At 38.5% G+C, this 24,192-nt stretch overlaps 1 protein-coding gene across 2 annotated transcripts in view; it reads right to left on the bottom strand.

Moving 5' to 3' along the window:
* lzts2b (leucine zipper, putative tumor suppressor 2b) overlaps window positions 1-22,727 on the bottom strand; it is a 31,849-nt gene extending 9,122 nt beyond the window's left edge. The window contains exons 1-2 of one of the 2 annotated variants that reach the window (XM_053639792.1): window positions 22,544-22,727; window positions 198-659 (exon numbers count right to left, since the gene is read on the bottom strand). In XM_053639792.1, coding sequence (XP_053495767.1) covers window positions 198-632 — 435 coding nt within the window. In that variant the 5' untranslated portion in view covers window positions 633-659; window positions 22,544-22,727. Of the gene's footprint in view, window positions 1-197; window positions 660-7,389; window positions 8,145-22,543 lie in introns of those variants that run through there. The other variant, XM_053639793.1, reaches the window with a different exon arrangement.
* Window positions 22,728-24,192: the final 1,465 nt, after the last annotated feature.

The following is a 24,192-nucleotide window of genomic DNA, read 5'->3' as shown; positions in this document are numbered from 1 at the left end:
TCATGACATCCATCCCAATTAAGTCAACTTTAGTTCCAGGTTGTAACAGTCCAGGTACTCTCTCCATAGATGTAAACTATATCTCATTCCTATAAACCTGCATAGGCTTAAGAACATGCCATCTTCTTGCAGTTACTTTGCTGCCACTAATTTTTAGTGTACATATACTTTTAGACCCTCTTGTATGCAGTACTTACCCTCTCTAACTGCCCAGAAACAGGCACCAGTTTAGGAGGCCCATCCACACCAATCTCCCCTCCATTCTGGCCTGAATCCAACCAGTTATCATTCCAGTCAGTGATCAAATCTTCATGTGAATATGATCGCCCGCCAATTCCTTTCCCTCGAGCTGCAATGGCCTTCCTCTTGCTTGATGGTGTTTGACTTAGAAAAAATCCTTCACGAGAGGAATCAGAGAGGAGTCGTCCTGAGCCTGGTGTACCCCGGCGGAGCTGAGCCGTGACCTCTAGGTTGTTCCGGCCGTGGTAGGCGGTGTGGCTGGGGATCATACTGCTTACAGAGCCCATGGCCCCTAGGGAGGGTGATGAAACAGGAGAGGAACGTTGTCTACGACTCTCCAGACCTGGAGGTTGGTGGTCAGTAGTCACTGGAAGGGACTGGACCAGTGCCATACCTGTGGCTTACTGCACCCACACAATCTATGTACAATAAACAGAGAAAAGCATTTGGTCAGATCATTCAGTAGTCTCTGTCTGAGAACTACATATATTGGCCACAGTCTGGTTATTTATTTATTTATTTTTTTTAAAGAAAAAGACTTCATCTTGTCATGAGGGAGAGTCCAGGGAGACGGATGCACATGCAGAACTTCTTTATTACTGACAACACACCGGGGAAACAGACTCAAGGAATAGGAAACACAGCGGACCCAGGACAACCAGAAACTCAGAAAATTAGAAAGGAAAAAAAAACTAGAAAACACTAAAATATAAACAAACATAACCTGACTTGATGCCATGCTCCAGCAACTAAGGAGAAAAACCAGGGAACTTAAACAGAGCACTAATCAAGCAAGGAAAACCATAAACACATAGGTATGGTTAGACAGGAAATGAGGGAGACAACAGAAGAAGAAGTTCTGCAAGGACAGGCAGGGTGCCCTCTAGTGGTCAAAGGTGGAATTGTCCCTAGGGGCCATGCCAATCTACCATCTTAAAGGGTTCTCTGGGAATCTTTAAAGGTTCCATTTAGTACCCTACAACAGAGGGTTGATTTTACAAAAAATCCCCCAAATCAACCATCCAAGGGATCCTCAAGAAACCCTTATTAAGTGCCTGTTTCTATTTTGAAAACTACCTCAAAGGGGCAACATTCCTAACAAGAAAATTTTATCACAATTTCCCTAGGGTATGGTAGTGGATGAGACTATTACTAAATGTGTGCCAAGCAACACATTTTCTTTTATCAAACAAAGACACCACAGTCCTGCCCAGTTGTTTTCATTTGGCTAACCAGATTGAGGCTGGTAGATTCACAGGTCAAAGTTCACCTAGATAAAGACTGCATGAAACAAAAGTACCTGCTATTAGAAGCAAATGTGCATCTTTCACATCATTTCAAGGGGTCAAAAATCATAAATGTCACAGCGAAACTGAAGATGTTTCTATCTCAAGAAATTCATATGAAAATGTTTTTAGACATGCCAGCCACAATTTTAAAATAAATAAATAAATTTTAAAAAGGCATTCCTCAAGAGTTCTTTAGATAGGGATCTTAGCTTCCCTGAAGAAACTTCTTCGAAAAGGAAACACTATTTTTGGTTTTGCATAAAACCAAGAGATACAAACCAAAGGGTTCTAAAGTTAACCTTTATTTCTAAAAGTATTCCTAAGCTCATATGTTCATATGTTCTACATAGACAGAATGAACAGATGCACATGCAGCTATTTATCTACTATCTGTACTCGTCTACTACTTCCCAAGCAGCAGTATGTTTGGCAGAACATGCTTTAGTATGCAGTTCAAAATGTACAGTACACATATTGTATTAGGGCTCAAGGCAACAGCTTCTGAATTGGACAATTAACACACAATAATATTTTACTCAGTACTGTCCAATTCCCACATCAGTACAAAAATAACTTGAGCTTTTGTGTAGACTAATTATGAGGCCACATTAGTGACGCTTCATTTTTACTCAGCCCAGGGAGGGTTAATCATGTGGGACAGTATATATTAATATGGGTTTAATTTGCTTAGACATTTTAAAACTATATTGCTGTAGCTAATTAAAGCTATTTGCCCTAATTACCGGGGCAGGACTTTGACGTGATGAAAATATGCTGAAATGGCTCAATATGCAGGAGCTTCTCACGTCTATACATATACATCAGTCTGACCTACAATCAGATCTCACATGTACAGTGTATAAGGTAAGAGTTTGCAATGAAAATACAAATTGAAACATTTGTAGTTGCAAATCTCTGAATCAAAGCAGTTTCCAGATGCAGGGTATCTTCCAGGGCTGAATTAATCCATCCATCCATCCATCCGTCCATTTTCTGTACCGCTTATCCTACACAGGGTCGCGGAGGAGCCTGGAGCCTATCCCGGTTGACTCAGGGCACAAGGCGGAGGACACCCTGGACAGGGTGCCAACCCATCACAGGGCACAATCGTACACACACTCACACTGAGGAAGGAAACCCCCGAAGCACAAGGTTAACATGCAAACTCTATGCATGAAATTAGATGAAAATGTCTTTAATTAGTCATTAAAGCAAGTGACTGAAAGTACAACAAGGAATATTACATTTTCAATGGTGGATTTTTCTTTTGCCTTCAAGCATATAAATATTCTGAAAAGTTTAATAGTATCTGAACCATGAAATTAGTTCTGACAGCCCTTGTAGTCAGTCCTGTGGTGCTGCGTCAAACCTGTAATGCAGCCGTATTCAGTTTCTGCTTGTCTCAGGTCTTTTTAGTCTTTACTTCAGTAAGTAAGATGCATGCTCAGTGGATTTGGATATATTGGTATAGCCCTGAAATACACTGTTGTAATAAATTGCAGATTTCTGTCCTGTTGCAAGGTGAAGCCATTGAGATGTGAGATATTTGGTCGAGTTTGTCTCACAGTTTCATGTCTATACGACAGTGTTTCACAGATGAGGCAGTAAGCTTTAGAAGATTACCAGCCTTATGTTGAGAGCCAATGGCAACTGGCTGCAGATGCAAATGCCATGTGTAAAACAAGTTCTAGATGCTTTATTAGCTCTCCTAATCTGGATTAATGATGAAACAACAACAGATGTATGATACAACGGCTAAGTAGCAAACTGTCCACTTTTATGGGACCTTAAAACAACAGGAGTATAAAATGGACAATAGTCTCACATGGTTTACCCAGGATATATTTAAATACTTTAAAATGAAAGCTTACATTTGGCATTTTAGCATCATTAATTCATATTGTTAGACATGTGAAACAGGTTTAGTATTGCTAGATCTACTTCTGCTAAATGAGAAGTCCTAAAAAAGCCCTAACCTTTGCTAAATAAGCCCTTTGTCATTTTCTATAGCAGTTACGTTCTTATCTTGCTAGCTAACAATGAATGAAAGGTAGTTGAAGCTAGTTAGTGTGGTCACTGCAAAGCATATACTCTGCTATCTTTCATTCATTAGTAGCCAAATTATCATATTTGGCTGAAGTTTTCTTTTGATTACGTCTCATTAGGGGTCAACAGCACAGACGGGAGATGGTGGGTGTTGGTGTCTGTGTTCCTGGGAAAGTTCAGCAGACACAAGTACTGTCTCTCCCACAACAGTAAGAATGTGCAGACATGGCACCTAGTGAGTGTTTTTCTCTCTTGCCATCTGTAAAGGTGGGTCATCTAATAACTGGCAACTGCCATCAGTAGCCTACAACCGTCATGTCAAACATGTACAGTCCATGATTTAAGTACAGATCTGACTGCTCTTAGCCTTTTCTGACACAAAACCTGAATCAGGATTTACGGCAAATTTTGCAAAAGAAATGCTTACCTTGTTTTAGCAATTAGTCAAATCGAACTTATTGATGAGATGATTCTACATACCGAATTCTGTCTTCATTATGGTTTATGGTCAGCTTGGCCGGCAAATTTGGACTAGCATGTAGAGAAATACACAAACCCACTGGAAGAATGTTGATCTGGAGTTTTATTTCTCCATGATCGTGCTTGCATGCACGTGCATAATCCAGTATTTATCCTATTTTCGCCGTTACAGGATTATTAAATTGCTCACGTATTCTCTAATTCTATGATATGTTTAATCAGATTAAAGCCATTATGTCAAGAAATCCAAACAGATGCCTGGATTTTAAGCCAAAGAACAGGTTAGTTAGCAAATAGAGGAAAATGCTCTCTGTCTCTGTCTTTGGATGAAATTTAAACTTTGACTAAATTGTGCTAATAACCAACCGACCAAAAATTCATATCACCACCAGTCAAACATGTAACCTTATACAAACTACTCGACTTGTAGTTTAACATGTAGTTAAACTAAGAGCTACAAAAAGAAATCTGATTATTGAGTGACTCATATAGTACTAGAGTTTTTCCCATTTGCAGGTTAAGTGTATGTCAAAATAGATGGTTTTACTGTTACCTGATTATCTTCTACATGTAAATACAGCATGCACACGTTTTTACAGTAAATACAGTTTTTACAGTTAATCAGAATTAGAAAATATGACATTACATATACTAAATTAGAACTATAACACTCCAAGAAACTTAATAAAGACTAATGGCTGCTCAATATTGTTTAATATTGATATCGTGATTCTTAGGCAATATAGGAACAAAGTAATAATATTGTATATTATCACCATCAATTTTGAGCGTATATTCCATCCAGTTCATTACGTTTGATTTTAAATAAATAAATACATACCTACAAAGCCCGTATGTGCCATCAGAGTATGTGACCAAGTAGCCAGTTAAAATATATGAGCGAAGAGCTCTTGGTTAAATATACTGATATGCTAGCTAAATAGTTAGAGAAAGGGCTGCACAGTACATCACATTTTAACTGTAGTTATGATCTTTGACGTCCTCATTTAATTAAATGTAATTGAAATGGGTGAGCATAGCTAAAGCAGAGCTAAATCCATGCTCACATTTTCATCGTAGTTATGATCTTTGACGTCCTCCTTTACACTCCTTCACACGTAAGCATAGCTCACCAGTTTCAATTACATTTAATTAACTACAATTAAAATGCGATCTACTGTGCAGCCCTATGAGCTCTGATGCTCAGATCAACAATGTATCACTGCACATGGAGAAAAAAAAAAGTGCAGTGAGTTTTGGTGACTCCCTCACGCCGAGTAGGTGCTGTGACTGGACTGGCAAGACGCTCAGTGTAAACAGGATGGTGTAGGAAGGCAAGACAGCTCACAGTGACGCACTGAGACACACACAGATCTATCACTAAATCTGCCTTTATGAAGTATTACAGTACATGCACAGTGCTACTGCTAGCTATAAATATAAACGTGTACACCCATTCACACCCACTCATGCTCAAACGAAAGTACAGTTACAGGGCCAGTGAACGAGGGCACTGTTTTTCTTGTACAAAACACACACACACACACACACACACACAGTCAAGGATAGTTTGACCAAAGTTACAAAGTTTTCCATTGTGCAGGAGGAGCCCCTTTCGTTTTCTGTCTATCTCTATAATTTGTCTCTAATAGCTTCTCTAAACGTTCTCATAACATGTCATTAAACGATCAACTAATCTATATTGAATAATATCATTTAAGTATGAAATAAACACTCTCAGTATGTGATTACAGGAAATTATACAACAGTTCGTTCCGGTCCACTAATCTGATTGGACGAGCGGCGTTCCGAGAGTGCTCATATTTACAATGTTTCACTGTGTGTATCACTCTGCTCGTCTGTGTTCGTCACGTAAAATTCCACTTCCTAGGTCGAAACATGCAACATTTACGTTTATGGAATTTGCTAGATGCTCTTATCTAGAGTGACTTACGATTATCTAATTTTTTATACAACTGAGCAGTTGAGGGTTAAGGGCCTTGCTCAAGGGCCCAGCAGTGGAAGCTTGGCGGTGCTGGGATTTGAACTAACAAACTTCCGAGCAGAAGTCCAATGTCTTATCCACTGCCCTACCAAGTTATTACTATAGAAACAATAACATATTAGAATGAGCTGCTGTTATAGAAAACACCTCCTAACCAATCACAATCAAGAACCCAACCTCTGTATAAAAATTTGTATTTACTCCTCAAGAAACTAGGAACATCTCCTCTACCCTTATAAACAATTGCATCTATGAATATGCATGAATATGCAAATTTATAAGACTCTGACAGCTAAACCCTGCCCCCACGTACAGCCCTGATTACGCTAAGACAAAAGGCCACACTGAAGAAATACAATCCTACATGTCTGAACGTTCGATAAACTTGAGATATCTATTCATCAGTGTCGGGGAACTGTTGTGATTTTTATTTTTTTGACAGCATCGACAGATTTTGCTCACTGCTACTGTACAAATGTACCATATTTTACTGCAGATAATGTTAGCATAGCTAGCTGATTAATCACCTGCTAGCAAACTAGCTTGTATTTGTCATGGTTCGGATTTATGAATATAAATAAAACTTGACTGAGTGAGTAATACATTTCAAATTAGAATATTTACTAGCGTTTTCATTCTTAACCGCCTGTGATAGATGAATACTCGATACCCAACAGAAAATAAGCTATGCTGGTTATTGCTGTTACGGTATTTATAACGCTAAACGTTGCTAAGCGTTTAGTTAATCTCTTTCAAGCATACGTTGCGGTAACAACTATGAATTATTCAGTAACCACACTGAAACAATACGAAAGGAAAGTAATTATGATCGTGAGAGAAGTCTGGACTAATGTAAACTTCTGGGAGTTTATAGTAAGGATGAAGTATTTGTTTGTTTGTGACTGCGTAAAACACTGTGCATTATTTTTTGTCATTATCCTCTAATAGTTATCACAACTTGGGTTAAACTAACTTATAAGGAAGCAGTTTAAAATAATTTTAAGGAAACAGTATCCACAAGTACATTTCATTGACCATTGACAGATAGTCACATGACTATGTAGGATAGCAAATGCTAATTCTCACACACTGCACACTGCTCTGAGAATGAGTGTGCAGTATACATTATATACCCGTGCTCTAAAGAGTGGGTTTTTTTTCTCTGTGCCACTTTATTCATGTTTTTCACAAGATATAACATCCAGATTAGACTATTTTAATGTGTTTACTACAGATTCGATACTAAAATACATATACAGCTGTAACTCTCTCTCACACACACACACACACACACACACACACAAAACTAAAGTTCCTAATTTGACATACCCCAGGTTGAGTCCTGCATAGCTGCTTCTGTTGATAACCAAAGGTAAAAAGTCTCTTTAGCTCTTTGGTCTAGTCCTCCACCCAGAACACACATCCATCTTTGCCTGCCTGGGCCAGCTTCACACACTTTCCTCTCTCCCTTCCTCCTTCTCGTTGCTCTCGTTCTCTCTCACAGCTCTCTCCATCCTCTCTCCTCCCTCAGGAAATGCTATTTCTCCGACGCACGTGTTCTATATAGCGCAGCCCAGCTGTGATGGAGGCCTCATCTTACCTTTCTCTCTCTCTCTCTCTCTCTCTCTCTATCTCACTCTTTCTTTCTCTCTAGCTCAAGTTTTCACTCTGCACAGGTTTTCCAGTCTCTCTTTAGCAGACAGATGTTCTTGAGATTTGAGCAGCAGTGTGTGTGTGTGTGTGTGTGTGTGTGTGTGTGTGTGTGTGTGTGTTTGTGTGTGTGTGTGTGTGTGTGTGTGTGTGTGAAATATGAACTGTGCTGGCCGAAACTGCCAACAACAAGGAAATGACACACAGGTCTGGAATGTGTCATGCACCTTTATTCACAGACACACTCCTCTCCCATGTAATCACCTTATTACTCTCAATGCAATGTGTTTTAAAATCCTACCCATTATAGGAACGTCATACTGATTCATGTAAGAACACACACACACACACACACACACACATACATTGTGTTTAGCCACAGGCACTGCAGAGGCAGAGCTTAAGTTGAATTTGCTCACTGAATCACAAACTTCATCATATGCCATCACTATTAGCCTTCTTTTCACTTATTTCTCACTGGTGAGTATGGCTAACGCTAATTATACCTCTGCAGCAGTAGATATCCGACGTTAAGCCACTAGGTAGATTCACTAGGATCATAGCTAACATAAAACTTAAAGTATTATTATGTAATTGGAGTGTGACTTCAGACTGAGAAACAAACACCTCAAAAACAATAGAAACCCTCACAGAATGTGTAAAGGTTATAATGGGAATTGTACTGGTTTTAACGGAAACTGTAATGGTCCCTGTGGGTCTCTACTGGTAATTTGTTGCCTTCTATTGGTGGCATGTTATGTCTAGTGGATACCATTAAAGACCAATAATGGTAGTGGTAATGGTTTTAATGGTTCTTTGGTGGTTTGTAATGGTATTTGTAGTGGAAACCATTAGAATTTATGTGATGGTTTATATTTTTTTCATCAGGGACAACATCTTAGCGTCTGTCAAATTGAACGCTATGCTTTTTATTATGCAGTCTATGCTAAGTTATTTGATGAATACTGACATATTAAGTACATTAACTCTAAAAGCCACGGTTGTTTTTTCATGGTTGTGTTTTAAATAACATGACATCATGTACTCACTCAGAAACTTCTGGTAATTACAAGTTACAAGTTCCCTACCGGTAATTACAAGCTTGATGAGCCAGGTTTATGATAAAGCTTGCTAACGTTGGTCGAAATATCATAATGTGTAATCCAAACTATCAGCTGTGTTCATTTGGAAAATCCTTAATTAGTGTAATTTCTACCAAAATTGTATAACATATAAAGACATACACAGTTGTGTAATTAAAACAAGTAGCAAGCTAGCTAACATGGGGTAACCTATTTAATTTATATGACTAAACCTAAAATAGGAGCCAGATTTGCTTGCAAGCCAGAAACCACCACAGAAATTCTAATGGTTTCCATTAAAAAAATACCATTACAAACCATCAGCTAACCAATAAAAACATTACTGTTACCATTATTGGTTCTTAATGGTATCCACTAGACACAACATGTCTCTAACAGAAGAGAACAAATTACCAGTAAAAACCCAAAGGGACCATTACAGTTTCCATTAAAACCTTTACAAATTCTGTGAGGGTTTCTATTGTTTTTGGGGTGTTTGTTTCTCAGTCTGAAGTCTCAAATAATTTCTCAGTCCAAAGATACAAATCTTCTAGCTGTCATCTCTGAATGGCCGTAATTCCAACATAATGTGAACACACTACAATTACATAATAATACCTTAACTTTTATGTTAGCTATGATCCTAGTGAATCTACCTAGTGGCTTAACATCAGATATCTACTGCTGCAGAGGTATAATTAGCGTTAGCCATACTCACCAATGAGAAATAAGTGAAAAGAAGGCTAATAGTGATGGCATATGATGAAGTTTGTGATTTGTTGAGAAATTCAACTTAAACTCTGCCTCTGCAGTGCCTGTGGTTAAAAACAATGTGTGTGTGTGTGTGTGTGTGTGTGTGTGTGCTTTGTTCAGTGGGGTTAACTCTAAAAATAAGGAACCAAAACCTGTAGCCAAGCTGATAACATTAGGTAAACTACTGTATTGATGTCATACAATTACGTTGTTGCTGCAGGGATGCCTGCCACTCACTGAAATAATTACTTGATGTATTTTGTGCTAAACTGTGTAAGGCAAATATTATACTGTGCAATTAAAACCAGGAGCCAAGCTAGGAGCAGTAATATAATATGCAATAAAAATTAGTAGATATATTCTCTAGCAGGATTGATAACTTTAGGTAAACTACTTTAGAGATGGACAAATTAATTAGGTAGTAAAAGCTATAGTGTGCGTCAGAGTTCAATGTTATAGTTGCCAGATTGCCAAACATATGGTCAGATTATTAGCTAGTTACGTGCATTAATACATCACTTATTAATAAAGGTAAACAAATGATTATATATGATTTTATTTTTTTTAATTATAGTACTTTGTTTGTTCCCTTGACAAAAAGTCACAGTCACAGTGATTGTGACTGTGGTGTTTTGTCCTAGCATTACAAATAAAATATTATTTGAGTCAGGCTAGCATATGTATTTCTTTTTTGTTGTTATGTGTCATAACTATGATGCGGCGGTATGATGTATTAGCAGGAGATTTAACCGTAGGATGGTTTTGCACCGGACTTTATCTTGCTCAGACTGATCAGTGTTTCCACATACGTCCTGTTCTCTATGCATGCTAATGAATCCATGTAATAAAAACCATTCTTCCATATGGGATTCAGAACAAGTAGCATGCTATGCATAGACAGTTGAGGTGTGTCACACGTTATGTTTAAATATACACACCAAATGAACATTTTTACAAAGTAATAACTCATGCCGCCTGTCAGTCTACAAAACTACAACGTCAGACTGTAGCTACACTGTAACGTATCAAGATTATTGACGTTGCAGCAACTTAAATTAGTCAAATTAGCCACTGCTTTTTATAAACAAATTATGAAGGACAGAAACACCCTCCAAACTAAACCCACATAATTCATACACTTAGGTATACCGTATATGAGTGTGTGTGCTGGGATATGGATGTGCATGCGGGTCAGTATAAGTGCATGCGTGTGTGTGTGTGTGTGTGTGTGTGTCGGGGTAAGTAGGGTAGAGTAAGTAGGCTACAGCGCTGTTCCACAGGTTCCTTTCAGGTCCTGCTGTAAATGGGTCACTCTAGCCAGTGTTAATTTGGTCCCGCAGGCGAAACGGGGCTAAAGAGCCGACCTCTGTGGAACAGCCCAGAAAAACCCAGAACAGCAGAGACAGGGGAGGGAAGACGCTTTCCCATGATACCATGGGCTATTATTAAAACCAGGTCCGAGCATGACTATGACAAAGCCTCAGACAGCAAGGCCACACACAGAAGCACACAATAGGCACTTCCCATACAAAAGCAATTCAGGGATGATGTCATTTCCATTTGTTGTGTAAACAGTGCCCTATAGATCATCGTTTTTTTCTGTTGGCATAATTTGACCGTCCATGTCAGGGTCAGGATCACAAGACTACATGTAACTTCCGTCTTAGTGCTTTTTACATAAAAGGCGTGAGGGCGCTCATTTATTTCCTTCACGGCCTGCGTCCTTTGACTTTCAGTGAACTAGCATTTTACTTACATTTGGTCTGACTGCGTTAGCTGAGTGGGCAAAAAAGCGTAGTTGTTGCTGCTACTGTTAAACTGTATCCATTGGCACGTCAGCTTCTAACAGAAGGGGAAGCAGGACCATATCGGCTCACCTTGTGAGCACTTGTCCATCAATACAGTTGAATAAAAAAGAGATGCGGATCTGTTTTCTTCGGTGCTTGACTTCGGAGGTTTTGACTTTTCCATTTCAGGTGTATCAGTAACATTCAGATTATTAAATAGCCTGATCCGGAATGGTTCGAAGAAGGGATGAGCTCGCTAGCCAACTGTCAAGCTTGATCTAACTCCACAAATAAACAGATCCGAGATGTATGTAAGGCAAACCGCCTTACATCGTTTTAGTTCCCCAGGCCGTAGGTCTGCACATCCATTTTTGAAAGGCACAGCAGAATGCTACCATCTGTGGACTTCCAGCACACACTGCAACTTGACCCCGAGACCTAGCACATTTTACATATCTAAATGTCTAAAATTCACAGAAATCTCATTATTATTGTCTACAACAGCTGGGTTGTTATAACATGTGTCTGGGGACCACATGCAAATGTGTAAACTTAATAAACACATCCCATAACTGCACACCATATCCCAGTCTCACTTCCAGGCTAGAGGAGCTTATTTATAGTGTGGGAGTCTCAGAGAGAAGAGCAGAGGGAGTACTGACCCACACTAGAGGCCCAAAGGTCTTCAATCCTTTTGGTGCTGGTTTTTAAATGTGACTGTGGTTCAGCTCGGTCTGATGGGAAACGGGAGAGCAGGACGAACCCCCTGCTGCAGATGCAGAGCTGAACTTCCATTTCCAGGCCAGAGCTGGGGATGAGGGGATTGTGAGAAGCATTTACTTCCAAATCAAGCCTTGTGAAACTGGAGGCGAATAAAATAACCACAGGAATGAGAAATGAACTATTCTTTCCTGTACCACAAGGAGCAAAAGGCTGAATCAACCAAAATGGTATCTGCAAAAAAAAACCAAAAAACTCCAAACTTTCTTATGCAAGGAGCAGTGTTTGTATGTAATAAGTTGTGAATGGGGGGGGGTGTGTAAATCAGTCCATACACGATTTCGTGGAGTTTTTGTGTGATTGTTGCCGCCAAAAATGCTTGATTTTGCTGCAGCTCCTTCCCCCCACCCCCAAATTTGTGATGCAACTTGCGGAGTTTTTTGTGCTTTTATTGCGGAAAACTACTTGAATTGGAGAAATCGAAGCATTTCGCAGTGATGTTTGTTGGTAAATGAGACCTTTTAGCTGTGCTCATGTTTGACGCACGTGAAACTAATAGGGCTTTTGCTGAATGAGCCGTGTGATCACGTCACATGATGCGTCTTGGTCCAAATCTGCGGTAATTTTGAAAAATCGCAAGCTCCTACGAATATTGTGGAGATTTTGCATTCATTTCTGCGATCACAAAATCACGAAATCCTTCTGGGATTAGTAAAGGGCATCTGACTAATATTACAAAGCAGAACGATAGTAATTCTTCTTCTTGCTGTCTGTTCAGTCAGAGGACGTTTTGTTAAGAACTCGTCATTTGTGAATAGTTCCATTGTATACTTTCTACACTATTCTACTCTGATGGGACTTACAAATTTGTTGTTGCTATGGTAACATCAGCACTAGTTGCTGCTCCTCACATGCACATAGTGTAAAGTACATTTGGTTCAGATGACATGTAACATACATGTGGAGATTAACAACATTGTTATTTATTTACAGTGTTAAATGTGATACCTAAATATAATTTACCTAAAGCATGTGCTATGATCTAAAATGATTTAATTGTCATGTCAGTGATCCTCAAAGAAAAAAATAGCATTTTATACAGTATTTAGTATCTAGATGCATTTTTCAGAATCCACACTGTGCTAATAATAATTCTATATAATAACCTGGATTCTCAGCAGCTCATGGATTAAATGTGGGCTTTCTTTGTGTGGTACGAGATTAATGCCAGTAATCTGGAAGATACACAGCTAGCGATCCTCTATCACCTCCCTCTAAACATACAGCAGTCCCACTCACACGAAGCTAATAAAATCATACACACCAAGAGTGCAACTTTAAACGCACTCATTCAGGACTCGTATATGTTAAATAATGAATGCACAGCTGCAAAATGAAGTATGAAAGCTCCAGTGCTAAACCAAAGAAGCAAACTTCAAGTCCCCAGGTTTGCGGCTTTTACTATGAACATGTTCGCCTTGAGGTTATCTATTAGCTAGTGTGCTCCAAAACAATGACAAATTTCGCAATTATGCATTCAAATGTACAGTTCTTCTCTACCACCAATACGGATCAACAATTTTGATGGCATCATTCTGCACTCCAGCTTCTCATGGGATTTTCTGTCCAATCATATGCTCTCTACAATCTCTACAGTCCTGCCCCCAACATTATAAAAACCACCTTGCCAAAGTTGCCGTTGTTGAGTGAGAGAAATCATATCAGCAAGCATGGATTGTGAATGTGTCTTTGGCTGTTCGAATGTTTTCCATCTTTAAATAGGTTCAGATGGAAATGGCTTGAATTTATCCACTTTGAAGAAAGAGGTATTTGCGCCAGCTCATGACATTTTTCCGTGGTACTGTCAAATACGGCTTAGCTCGGGCTGTGAGGTAAACTAAACGCTATTGGCTATTTAAAAAGAGGGAGGAGCCACTCGATATGTCCTGCCCTGACTTCCTGTTTGACGGGATATTATGTCGACTCATCAAATAACACTGTGCGGTTCAAGGAACTTCACAGGGACTTTTAGACAACAAACATGTGTTGGTTGATTCACTACAGGGGGAAATTTGGGCTAAACTAACAGCTGAGATGAGCAATTCATTTCTTGATATTACTTTGATACGTACAAAATGTCAGAGGTTATCTGAGCATTTCTAACAACAAAGAATGAATCCCACCTCCTAAAAACATGACGGTGTTATTACTCCATTTAACTGCTTAAATTTGCCCCATCCAGGGTGTATTCCCACCTCACACCTAGTATTCCTAGGACTAGTTCCTGAGACTCCTGAATGATCCACCATGATTGCTTACTGAAGATAGATCAATTAATGAATAACTGGCTAAGCATTTATTATAGTTTATGATCTTATTTCATGACTGTATTAATAACAACTACATTACCGCTACAATTATGGCATTACCTTCTTTAAGAAGGCCACATGATGCTTCCGGAGCTGTACTGCCAATTGTTTGGTCATGAAAGAACCTCCTTTAGCTAACATTATCTTAGCTAAGACTTTTAAAGTTCATAGTTTGATACAGTTCAACTGTTAATAATGCATAACTGTATGAGTGTGCTACATTTCAAGCCTCAAGTCTCTCAACATAGTGTAAAAACAAAAAACAAAAAGGGGCAACTTTCCTGACATTTTCTGTACATAATACAGTCTTGCAAATAGTCTGATTACTTTGTTACCCATTGCTAACACCACCAGCGTCTAAGAATCTCACAGCAGCATTTCTGGAAAAGATTCGGCCTGTAGAAATCGTTGATTATTTTATATTTTATATTTTTGGTCATTGATTAACTCTAGACTGTTGGACGCAGGAACTAAAGACAGGCCCCAAAATTCCCCTTTTTTCACATTAGCATGACTTGCACTTTATCTGATGCAGGTAAGCAGTTCATATTTAATAGAAATCCATTTGTTATTAAAAAAAAAAAAAAAAAAAAACACTTGTTGCCTGTAGGAAATGCTGCTCTAAATGTATCCTGACCTAAATATATAACCGCAGCCGAGCCTCTACTGAGCATAGGAAAACTATAGGCCAAGACTCAGACCAAGACTTTAAAACCATTTTCACGTCACTCCAGCTTATTTTGCATATGGTTACATGAGCAGATAGGGCTGAAACCTCCATCCACATCTCCATTCAGCTTGTTTTCCTTGGTGTATGAAAGTTATGAATATGACATAATCCATTATACATGATGCCATAGTTCTTCGTACTGCAACTATTTTGGTTTCATTCGGTTCAATTTTATTTGTACAGCACTTTTAATAATAATCATGGTGTTTGTTTTCATTTTAGACTAATTAGGGGGTCAAACAGGATTCACTCATTATGGCAGACGCACCCTTGACTTGGTCTAACTGTTCTTTTCTGAAGCTTTCTCACTACTGACTGCTCTACAGCAAGCCACTGTATGTTGTGTGGTCATCTACGTCCGCGTGTCCTGTTTGGCAGACAGTCCCAACGTATACACACACACACATTCTTCAGTGGAAAACCTTGAAGCTGAAACACACCCCTGGGATCTTCAGCATGAATGTCAACAACAAGGCGGGACACAGGAAATTAGCTAATGAAACATCGGGTACTTTAGTTGAAGCATGAAGGTAAACATGCAGAGAGAGAGAGAGAGAGAGAGAGAGAGAGAGACACACATATACACACACACTGAGTAATGCTCACATGTCAATGAGTAAAGAGCTGAATTTGTTTATGGAATAGACCGAAGCAGAAGAGGATGTGGGCGTTAAATGGGAGTTACCCACAATCAGCATAAGGCTGACTTTATTTCAGTCTTTTAATGGCACTACCTATACTTTAGGGCTGGGCAATGTGATTATATGATAAAAATATACTTTTCTGAGAGCATCATCAGTACTTTTATAACAATCCCTCCACTGTTACTGCAGGTAGCAATAGTAAGACTGAATGGCAGTTGAATTATATTTAGGGGCCATGCACAGAAGGTGTATAGACACCCTATTGTTATTCTACCTTTTCTTCTGCTGCTGCTGCTTCTTGTTCGTCTTCTGGCTAGAGTGTCAAAGGGAGCCCATAGATCCAGCTGGTAAAAAGTTGTGAAATTTGGTACACAGATTGGGGAGGGTCTAAGGAACATTCTGACCAAATTTGGGCCAGTGCTCTAGCACCACCGTTGGGTCAAATTTGGGCCTAATTTGAAGTATGTTCGTGGTCATAACTTTTGAATCGTGTGTCTAAAATTTAAAAGCCTCACAATCATCACCAAATTTGGCACACGTCATCACAAGCCTCACAAAAGTTATACTCCAAACAGTTTGTCTGTAATGGACCAAAGAATCTGACAGCGATGTTGTTAGCAAACCTAAATAAGGTGATACATATCATGTATCACAAAAATGTATTGACACATGATATTTTTGCCTTAAACCACAGCACTACTGAATTCTTGATTCTGATTGGTCAGAAAGTGTTGATTTTGTTTTCTATAACAGCAGGTCTGATGGTAGTTCTAGCTGTAATTCAAATCACAGTTTTACTCTATAATAATGCACATAATAATGGACTCATTCTAGGAAATTCCACCTAATCTAAGAGTAAAAATAGATTTTAACGGATTTAAAATGTGATGTTATTTAACAAAGAATGATGTATAATTGTTGATGTGGTTCAGCTTTCTGTAAGGATTCGTTATTTTTAAAAACATTTTTTTGTGTCAGCACTGTGTAACAGTCAGAGGTGAAGCTGTTAAAGGTTGAAGGTTTCCACCAAAATAAAAGTGTTCAGGACAAGCTACATTTATTAATCTTATTAACTTCTACAGAAAGTTTGTAGCTGCTATAACATTAGTGATAACAGTAACTAACTTGTTTCATGGATGACAACATTATTTATAAATGGATTAATAGTATGATGTGTCAATATGGCCAAAAGTTTGTGAACACCTGACTTTTACACCCTTATATGGCTCTTCCACAAACTGTTGGCAAAATGTTTTAAGCAAGAAATTGCATAGACTGTCTTAGTATGCTGTAGCATTACAATTTCCCTTCACTGGAACTAAGAGGCACAAACCTGTTCCAGCATGACAATGCCCCTGTGCACAAAGCGAGCTCCATGAAGACATGCTTTGCCAAGGTTGGAGTGGAAGAACTCAAGTATTCTGCACAAAGCCCTAACCTCAACCCCACAGAACACCTTTGGGAGGAACTGGAACACCGACTGCACCCCAGACATCCTCACCCTACATCAGTGCCCGACCTCACTAATGCTCTTGTAGCTGAATGAACACAAATCCCCACAGCCACGCCCCAAAATCTTGAGGAAAGCCTTCCCAGAAAAGTGTTGGTTATTATATCAGTAAAAGGGGACCAAATCTGGAACAAGATGTTCAACAAGCACATATGGGTGTGATGGTTAGATGTCCCCAAACTTTTGGCCATAAAGTGTATATGGCATGACAAAAATAAAACAATTTTGTGTGAGCAAGACATTGAGATACAGTCAGTTTTAGTCAATTCTCAAACCTCTATCTATTGCTTTTATCGCTGTTTAAAATAATATATTCTTGAGTAATTGGTATCAGTTAGTCTGATGATGTTTCCTAATGATTTAAAACTTTAGTAACAATCCAGATTGTTTAATAAGCAGCGATCATGAGTAATTTAATCTCACACTGCTGCTGTGTACAAACAGGCTAATGGGTTTAATTAAAGTGTAGAATAACGCCAAAGGGCTCTTAAGTGAAATTAGTCTGTCTGAATCCAGCACAAACGCAGTTCATGGGAGAGTGAAAGAAGGGCGATGAGAACAGATTCCCCACATCACGGCGGTTATTTAACACAAAACACACCCTTTCCCGGGAAAAACCCACCTACTCCAAACCTGACGCAACATTTAACCACAGATTACCACAGTTTACACAGGAAAATTAGGAGATCCTAAATAGATCCTCAGTTATGTCTAGACTGCGCCCACAAATCCACCACCCAGATTCACCTACACATGAACTTTAGTGTGATATATATATATATATATATATATAACCCTACTTATGGAGCTAATGCTGTTTCTGACAAACTGATATCTATAAAAATTCCAGAATGACTTTGCAGAAATAAAAGCAGCACCACCTTAAAGTCAGCAACACTTTCTTTCTCAAAATTCCTAGCAGGCAGAAAGAAAAAACAGAATTTTACCACAAAACCCCTAGTGTGTATCGGTGAACAGGATGGCTCCATGCTAACAGCATGAGTGATTAAAGACATACAATGAATATAAAAAGCAGTGCTGGGGAGCTACTTTGAAACTGTAGCTTTTCAAGTTTCAAGCTACTCATAGCTTGAAGTAGTTAAGCTACAGTCCAGCTACCTTTTTTAAATTGAAGCTACTTAAATGGGCGATATTTTTAGTATGTCATGATTGTGAATCAGCTTATGAATGTATAATTGCATAAAGAAATTAAACACAAATATAAGATAATTCAGAAGAGTTATGAATTTAATAGTCTTGTTTTATTTATAGACCATACAAAGATATAAATAATAGTCAAACTGTATATTGATAATAATATGACTACTACTACTACAACTACTACTACTAATAATAATAATAATACAATATCAATAAAATGAATAATATTATTTGTAATAACAATAATAATAATATAATGTAATAAAATCCAGAAATATAGTCTACTCATTTTAAATAATGTGTACATTAGGCTACTTATCAATTTAAAATGACAATCACACTCACCTCTATGTGGTGAAATTTGACCTTTAACCCTTGGACATCGACGGTATTTTAATGGCACATGAACTTCAACAAATGAAGCCACAGGTAATTGGTTTTCTCATTTTCTAAACCATGTCCTGCTCCATCACGGATAATAAGGATGAAAGTGTCGAACTTGAACAATCAACACTTCCGATAGGTTAATAATAACACATGAAACGATACACTGTTATTATTTTTCAACCACTGATTAAGTAATTAGTCATGGAAATTAAAATAATAAAAATAAATAAGTTAAGATAGGAACTTTTTCTCTTGCGGCTCCCTTAAACATGATGTTGAGAAAATCGATCAGACTGCCACTCAGACACATTTTGGCTTCATCCACCCGTATATACAGTCATTACCAGGCGTTATCCTGTGCTTTTGTTATTGGATGACCTGTTTATCAATATATACATGCTCTTTGGTATTCTGCCATGCAATAATTTAAAGACCTGCAGTTGCACAACACTAAACTGGAAGCTAGAAAGGTTCCCTTATCCTTAAAGTGTCGGTGCAAACATCAGACACTAAACTTTTCATAACTGATGAATTATATTCAGGCTAAGGGGGAGCAGGTATCATTTCTTTCAGTTGTACAATTCCTGTTACTTTAAGACAAGCTGATTCTAGCTTCTGGAGTAGATCATTTCTTGCATACTACTAAATATGTGAAATTGTTTACATGCCGATCCCTAGATCATAGCACGTTAATAACTGATCCACTCCTTAGCCAGAGGGGGTGTGTGTGTGTGTGTGTGGATAAATCAGTTTCACCACGCAACACAGATGTGTCAGTGTGAAAGATGAGCAACAAACAAGGAATGGAATACAACAAACAAGGAATGGATGGGACTGTGTGTGTGTGTGTGTGTGTGTGTGTGTGTGAGATCTATGGCCTATTTCCTTTAAAGTCAAAACCACCGGGATTTTAGAGTCCTGTATTAGCGCACACACACACACACACACACACACACACACACACACACACACACACACACACACTGATAGACAGTTCACAAACTGGGCAAAAGACTTACAATGGTTCAGGGTAGTCCTACATTCAACATGTGCTGATAGTAGAGTACAGTTTGAGCGCCTACTACAGCTGTGTAGTGAGGTATTATACAGTGTGTACAGCTGTGTAATGAGGTAAAGTACAGTGTGTACAGCTGTGTAGTGAGGTATTATACAGTGTGTACAGCTGTGTAGTGAAGTATTATACAGTGTTTACAGCTGTGTAGTGAGGTACAGTACAGCATGCACAGCTGTGTAGTGAGGTATAGTACAGTGTGTACAGCTGTGTAGTGAGGTATTATACAGCGTGCACAGCTGTGTAGTGAGGTATAGTACAGCGTGCACAGCTGTGTAGTGAGGTATAGTACAGCGTGCACAGCTGTGTAGTGAGGTATAGTACAATGAGGTATTTGTATTCTTCTACAGGGATTTAGTTTTTGCTATGTCTTTGTTCCACTTTTTAAATGTTTTTCCAGTTTAGTTTTGTTGGCCTTTCCAGACTTTATATGTTCAGTTTTCCTGCCAATTTTATTTTCAGACCATTAACAATATCATGACATGGGGAAAAATAAAATGCGCTAAACAATACAAATTTTCAGTATCAACGCAATATATCAAAAGACAGCAGGTTTTAAAATTTGCTATCTTGAGTCTCTTACTGGAACAACTGTAAGAACATACAAAACTTTCCCAAAATCTCTTCTGAGTTTCCATACTTTCGAAACGCCTGGCAATTGACTGCCTTTATATTTATTACCTTTCCAGACTTTCCAGAACTGTGCAAGAGTCGGGTTCGAGTTATTATATGAGAGTTTCACAAGCATTCATAAATACATAGTAAATACAATTATCTCTCAAATATTCTACAATGATAATATTTTCAAGCAGAACAAAGATCATTAGGCTAATAATTATTGCATTAAGACACAGTCTTAAAACACAGTGTAGAGCTTATGTTAGAGCTTAACGGTGCTAAATTCCCACATTTTTTAGCTTGGGTTAAACAGCATTATGTTTTTATTACACCAGAAGCTTTATGACTGCTGTCTGCAATGTCAACTTTCCACATTCTGCAGGTGAGGTAGTGTTTCACCATAAACACTGATGCACTGATAAACAGGGCTGTCAGTTCATTTATGACAAAGATTGGTAGACTTTAGGAAATGTCAGCTCAGTGGATACACACTTAGATATGGTATACACTGAACTAGCAGTTTATTGTGTAAAAAAAAAAACAATGTTGGTGACTCTCATGCTGCCTTCAAGTGCAAACCAGAATTGTGGTACATATGAGTTTCTGAACATTTGGTACAAGTGTATGAAGCTTCAGGAATTATTTTGATACCCAACTTTCCAAACTATTTACATTTACAGCATTTGGCAGACGCCCTTATCCAGAACGACTTACAATTATCTAATATTTTATATAACTGAGCGGTTAAGGGTTAAGGGCCTTGCTCAAGGGCCCAGCAGTAGCAGCTTGGTGGTGCTGGGATTTGGACTAACAACCTTCCGATCAGACATCAAATGTCCTACCCACTGACCACTTCCTAGCAGGCAAAGATTGAGTAATTGTTTCTTTTTCTAAATACACTTAATACATCTACTAGTCACAACTTGAAGCATTAAAACTAGCGCCCATCTTTAACCACAGGTTTCAGTTTGTATGTTTATATAACTGGGGGATGTTAGAAAGCCATCAAACATTAGCAGCATGAAAAGGGAATTATCTCAAAATAATAATAATAATATGTACAGGCCTCATCAGCATTTAATGTGTTAGCCAGACAGCCAGATAAAAACATGCCAAATCGCACGTCACTAATCTACTCTCTAGTCTAATCAGCTGCCAAAAACCAAACCCTTTTACATGAAATAACCTGGGCCTGTTGATCTGGCAATATACAGCAAGTTAAAGAAATACTTTATTTTTTTAAATCATTTCTGATGAGTATGCTCTATAAAATGGGATCTTTTGTTCTGTGACCTTAAAGGCACTCAGGACAGTCGCAGGTGTGTTTGCTTTTCCTGACTACTGATTATCAGGAATAATCACTCAGTTTGTGGACGTTTGAGGCTAAACGCACCGCGCACACACACACACACACACACACACACAGAGAGAGATTCCTGAAGCTTACTCCCCCGTTTCTTCTAGCTCTAATTCACTAAAACAATAATATCACATGATAATAGGAGCTCAGGATATTAAGAGAAAATCTGAGGCCAGTTACTTGTGTAGAATATTTTAAATATCAGTCAGTAAATGTCAGTTTATGGGAAATGGAAACATAAGGAATACTAAGCATGAAAGGTCAAACACAAAGCTCTTCCAGACAATAGGTGTGTGTGTGTGTGTGTGTGTGTGTGTGTGTGTGCAAGAAAGTGCAGGTTATTCCTATTATAGTGCATTAGGCTTAATTAGTTTATGACCTTGTTTTAATCTGTGACAGTGTACATTAAGATTACACAGTAACACAACAACTGGAACACTTTCTCAAACTCCCAACACACTTCTTCAGAAATAAATGAGTGGTCGATTTGAATAACATTCAACGACTATTCGGTGATTTGGATAACAACTTGATAGCCCGATGCATTTTATATATCTGTATCTGTATGTCTAATTCTAATCCGATCTGCATTATGCATTGTGCAATGAAACAAAAGCTTGACTAATCCCACTGAACTCACCATCAGTATCTTCCCCAGAAACTTCCCCGAGCTCCACTTCCGATTCATTTGCCTACATAAACCCGATCATACACAGCTCCAAACGCAGTGTCGGATCTGATCTGATCTGCTCTGATCTCAGAGACTCTGTGTCATCTGACGGAGGGAAGTTTACAGTACGAGCGAGTAAAGCTGCCTCCTGTCTGGGTTGCCAGATTGGCTCACCTGGATCCAGTTCACCCTGCTGTAGAAGTCACCCTAAACCAAAAAAAAAATGTCCCATGTGTTCATGCAGTAGTAGAATTCATTCTGTATGAACTATATGTGTAAAACATCCCATATCTTGACACTAAGATTTCAACTATATGAACTGTATATGAAAATGAAAATGTATAAGATAAATAAAATAATAAGGGGTGGTAGAGGGTAACGTTGCTGCCTCACAGCTCCAGTTTGTGCTTGGTTCTCTGGTTTCCTCACACCTCTGGAAAACATGACAGGTGGATTAGCTATGCTGAAATACCCCTAGGTGTGTGTGTGTGTGTGTGTGTGTGTGTGTGTGTGTGTGTGTGTGTGTGTGAGTGAGTGAGTGAGTGAGTGAGTTCCTCACACCCAATGTTCCAGAGAAAGGATCCACTTCAACCCTGAACAGGTTACACAAGAATACAAGGTTACACAAGTTTTTTTTATCATTTTAATGTCTTTTTTCATTGTTAATTCATCCATTCATTCATTTTCCTACTGTTTTTACTGGAGAAGATCACAGTGGCAAGAGGTTGAGAAGGTGGTATTAGACTTCTCCGTCCCCAGCCATAGAATCAAGCTCCTCCTGTGAAAGTCCCAGAACTTCCTAAGCCACCTACGAGATATCTTCTCTCTCCTCCAGTGATCTCTGTCCAGTGGGAAATTACACTGACAGGCTAATAGACTTAAATTGGTGAATACTGGTCAGTTTAATGGGCTTAAATGTGTAAATATAGACTTAAACGTTAATTTGTCAGAATATATGTAGTTGTCGGAAATAAGTAGAAGATTCATTTTTTTTAATTTGTGTATTCATGGAAAGATTTTGGATGAGATGGAATTTTATAATCTGATAAGCAGAGTAGAAAACTAAAGAACTGGAAAAGCTGGACACCAGAGACATCTTTGATTGATCGGGTTCATTTAAGGAAAGAGGGTAATTGTGTAAATTGTGTAAATTAGAAAAAGGTTTTCCTAATAGTACTTCTTGAACAAAAACAAGCTCAAATTCCTTACATTCCTTGCAAATATCTAGTACTCATCTTAATCATCCAACTACCTTAAACTATGAAAGTGAACGTTTACATGGACAACAATAATCCGATATTAACCTGATTTAGACGATACTCTGATTAAGAAACTAGCATGTAAACAGCGGTTATTGATGACCTTAATCTGAATAAAGTCATAATCGAAGTAAACACAAATCACACTATTAACATCGTGTGGGAGTTTTCACATCATTTTGCGACAGGACACGTACACGCACGGCAGCGCTCAACTGTTTGACGGCAAACAGGAGAGCACGGCTGTGTCTGAAACGGCATACTTACCTCCTATATAGTAGGCAAAATTGACATATTTCAGCTACTATATAGTAGGTCAGTACGCTGTTTCGGTCGCAGCCCACGGCTTCAAGCAGTCGT

The sequence above is a fragment of the Ictalurus furcatus genome, chromosome 13 (assembly GCF_023375685.1).
Source record: "Ictalurus furcatus strain D&B chromosome 13, Billie_1.0, whole genome shotgun sequence".
Classification (NCBI taxonomy): Eukaryota; Metazoa; Chordata; class Actinopteri; order Siluriformes; family Ictaluridae; genus Ictalurus; species Ictalurus furcatus.
This window is presented reverse-complemented; position numbering and strand designations above follow the sequence as displayed.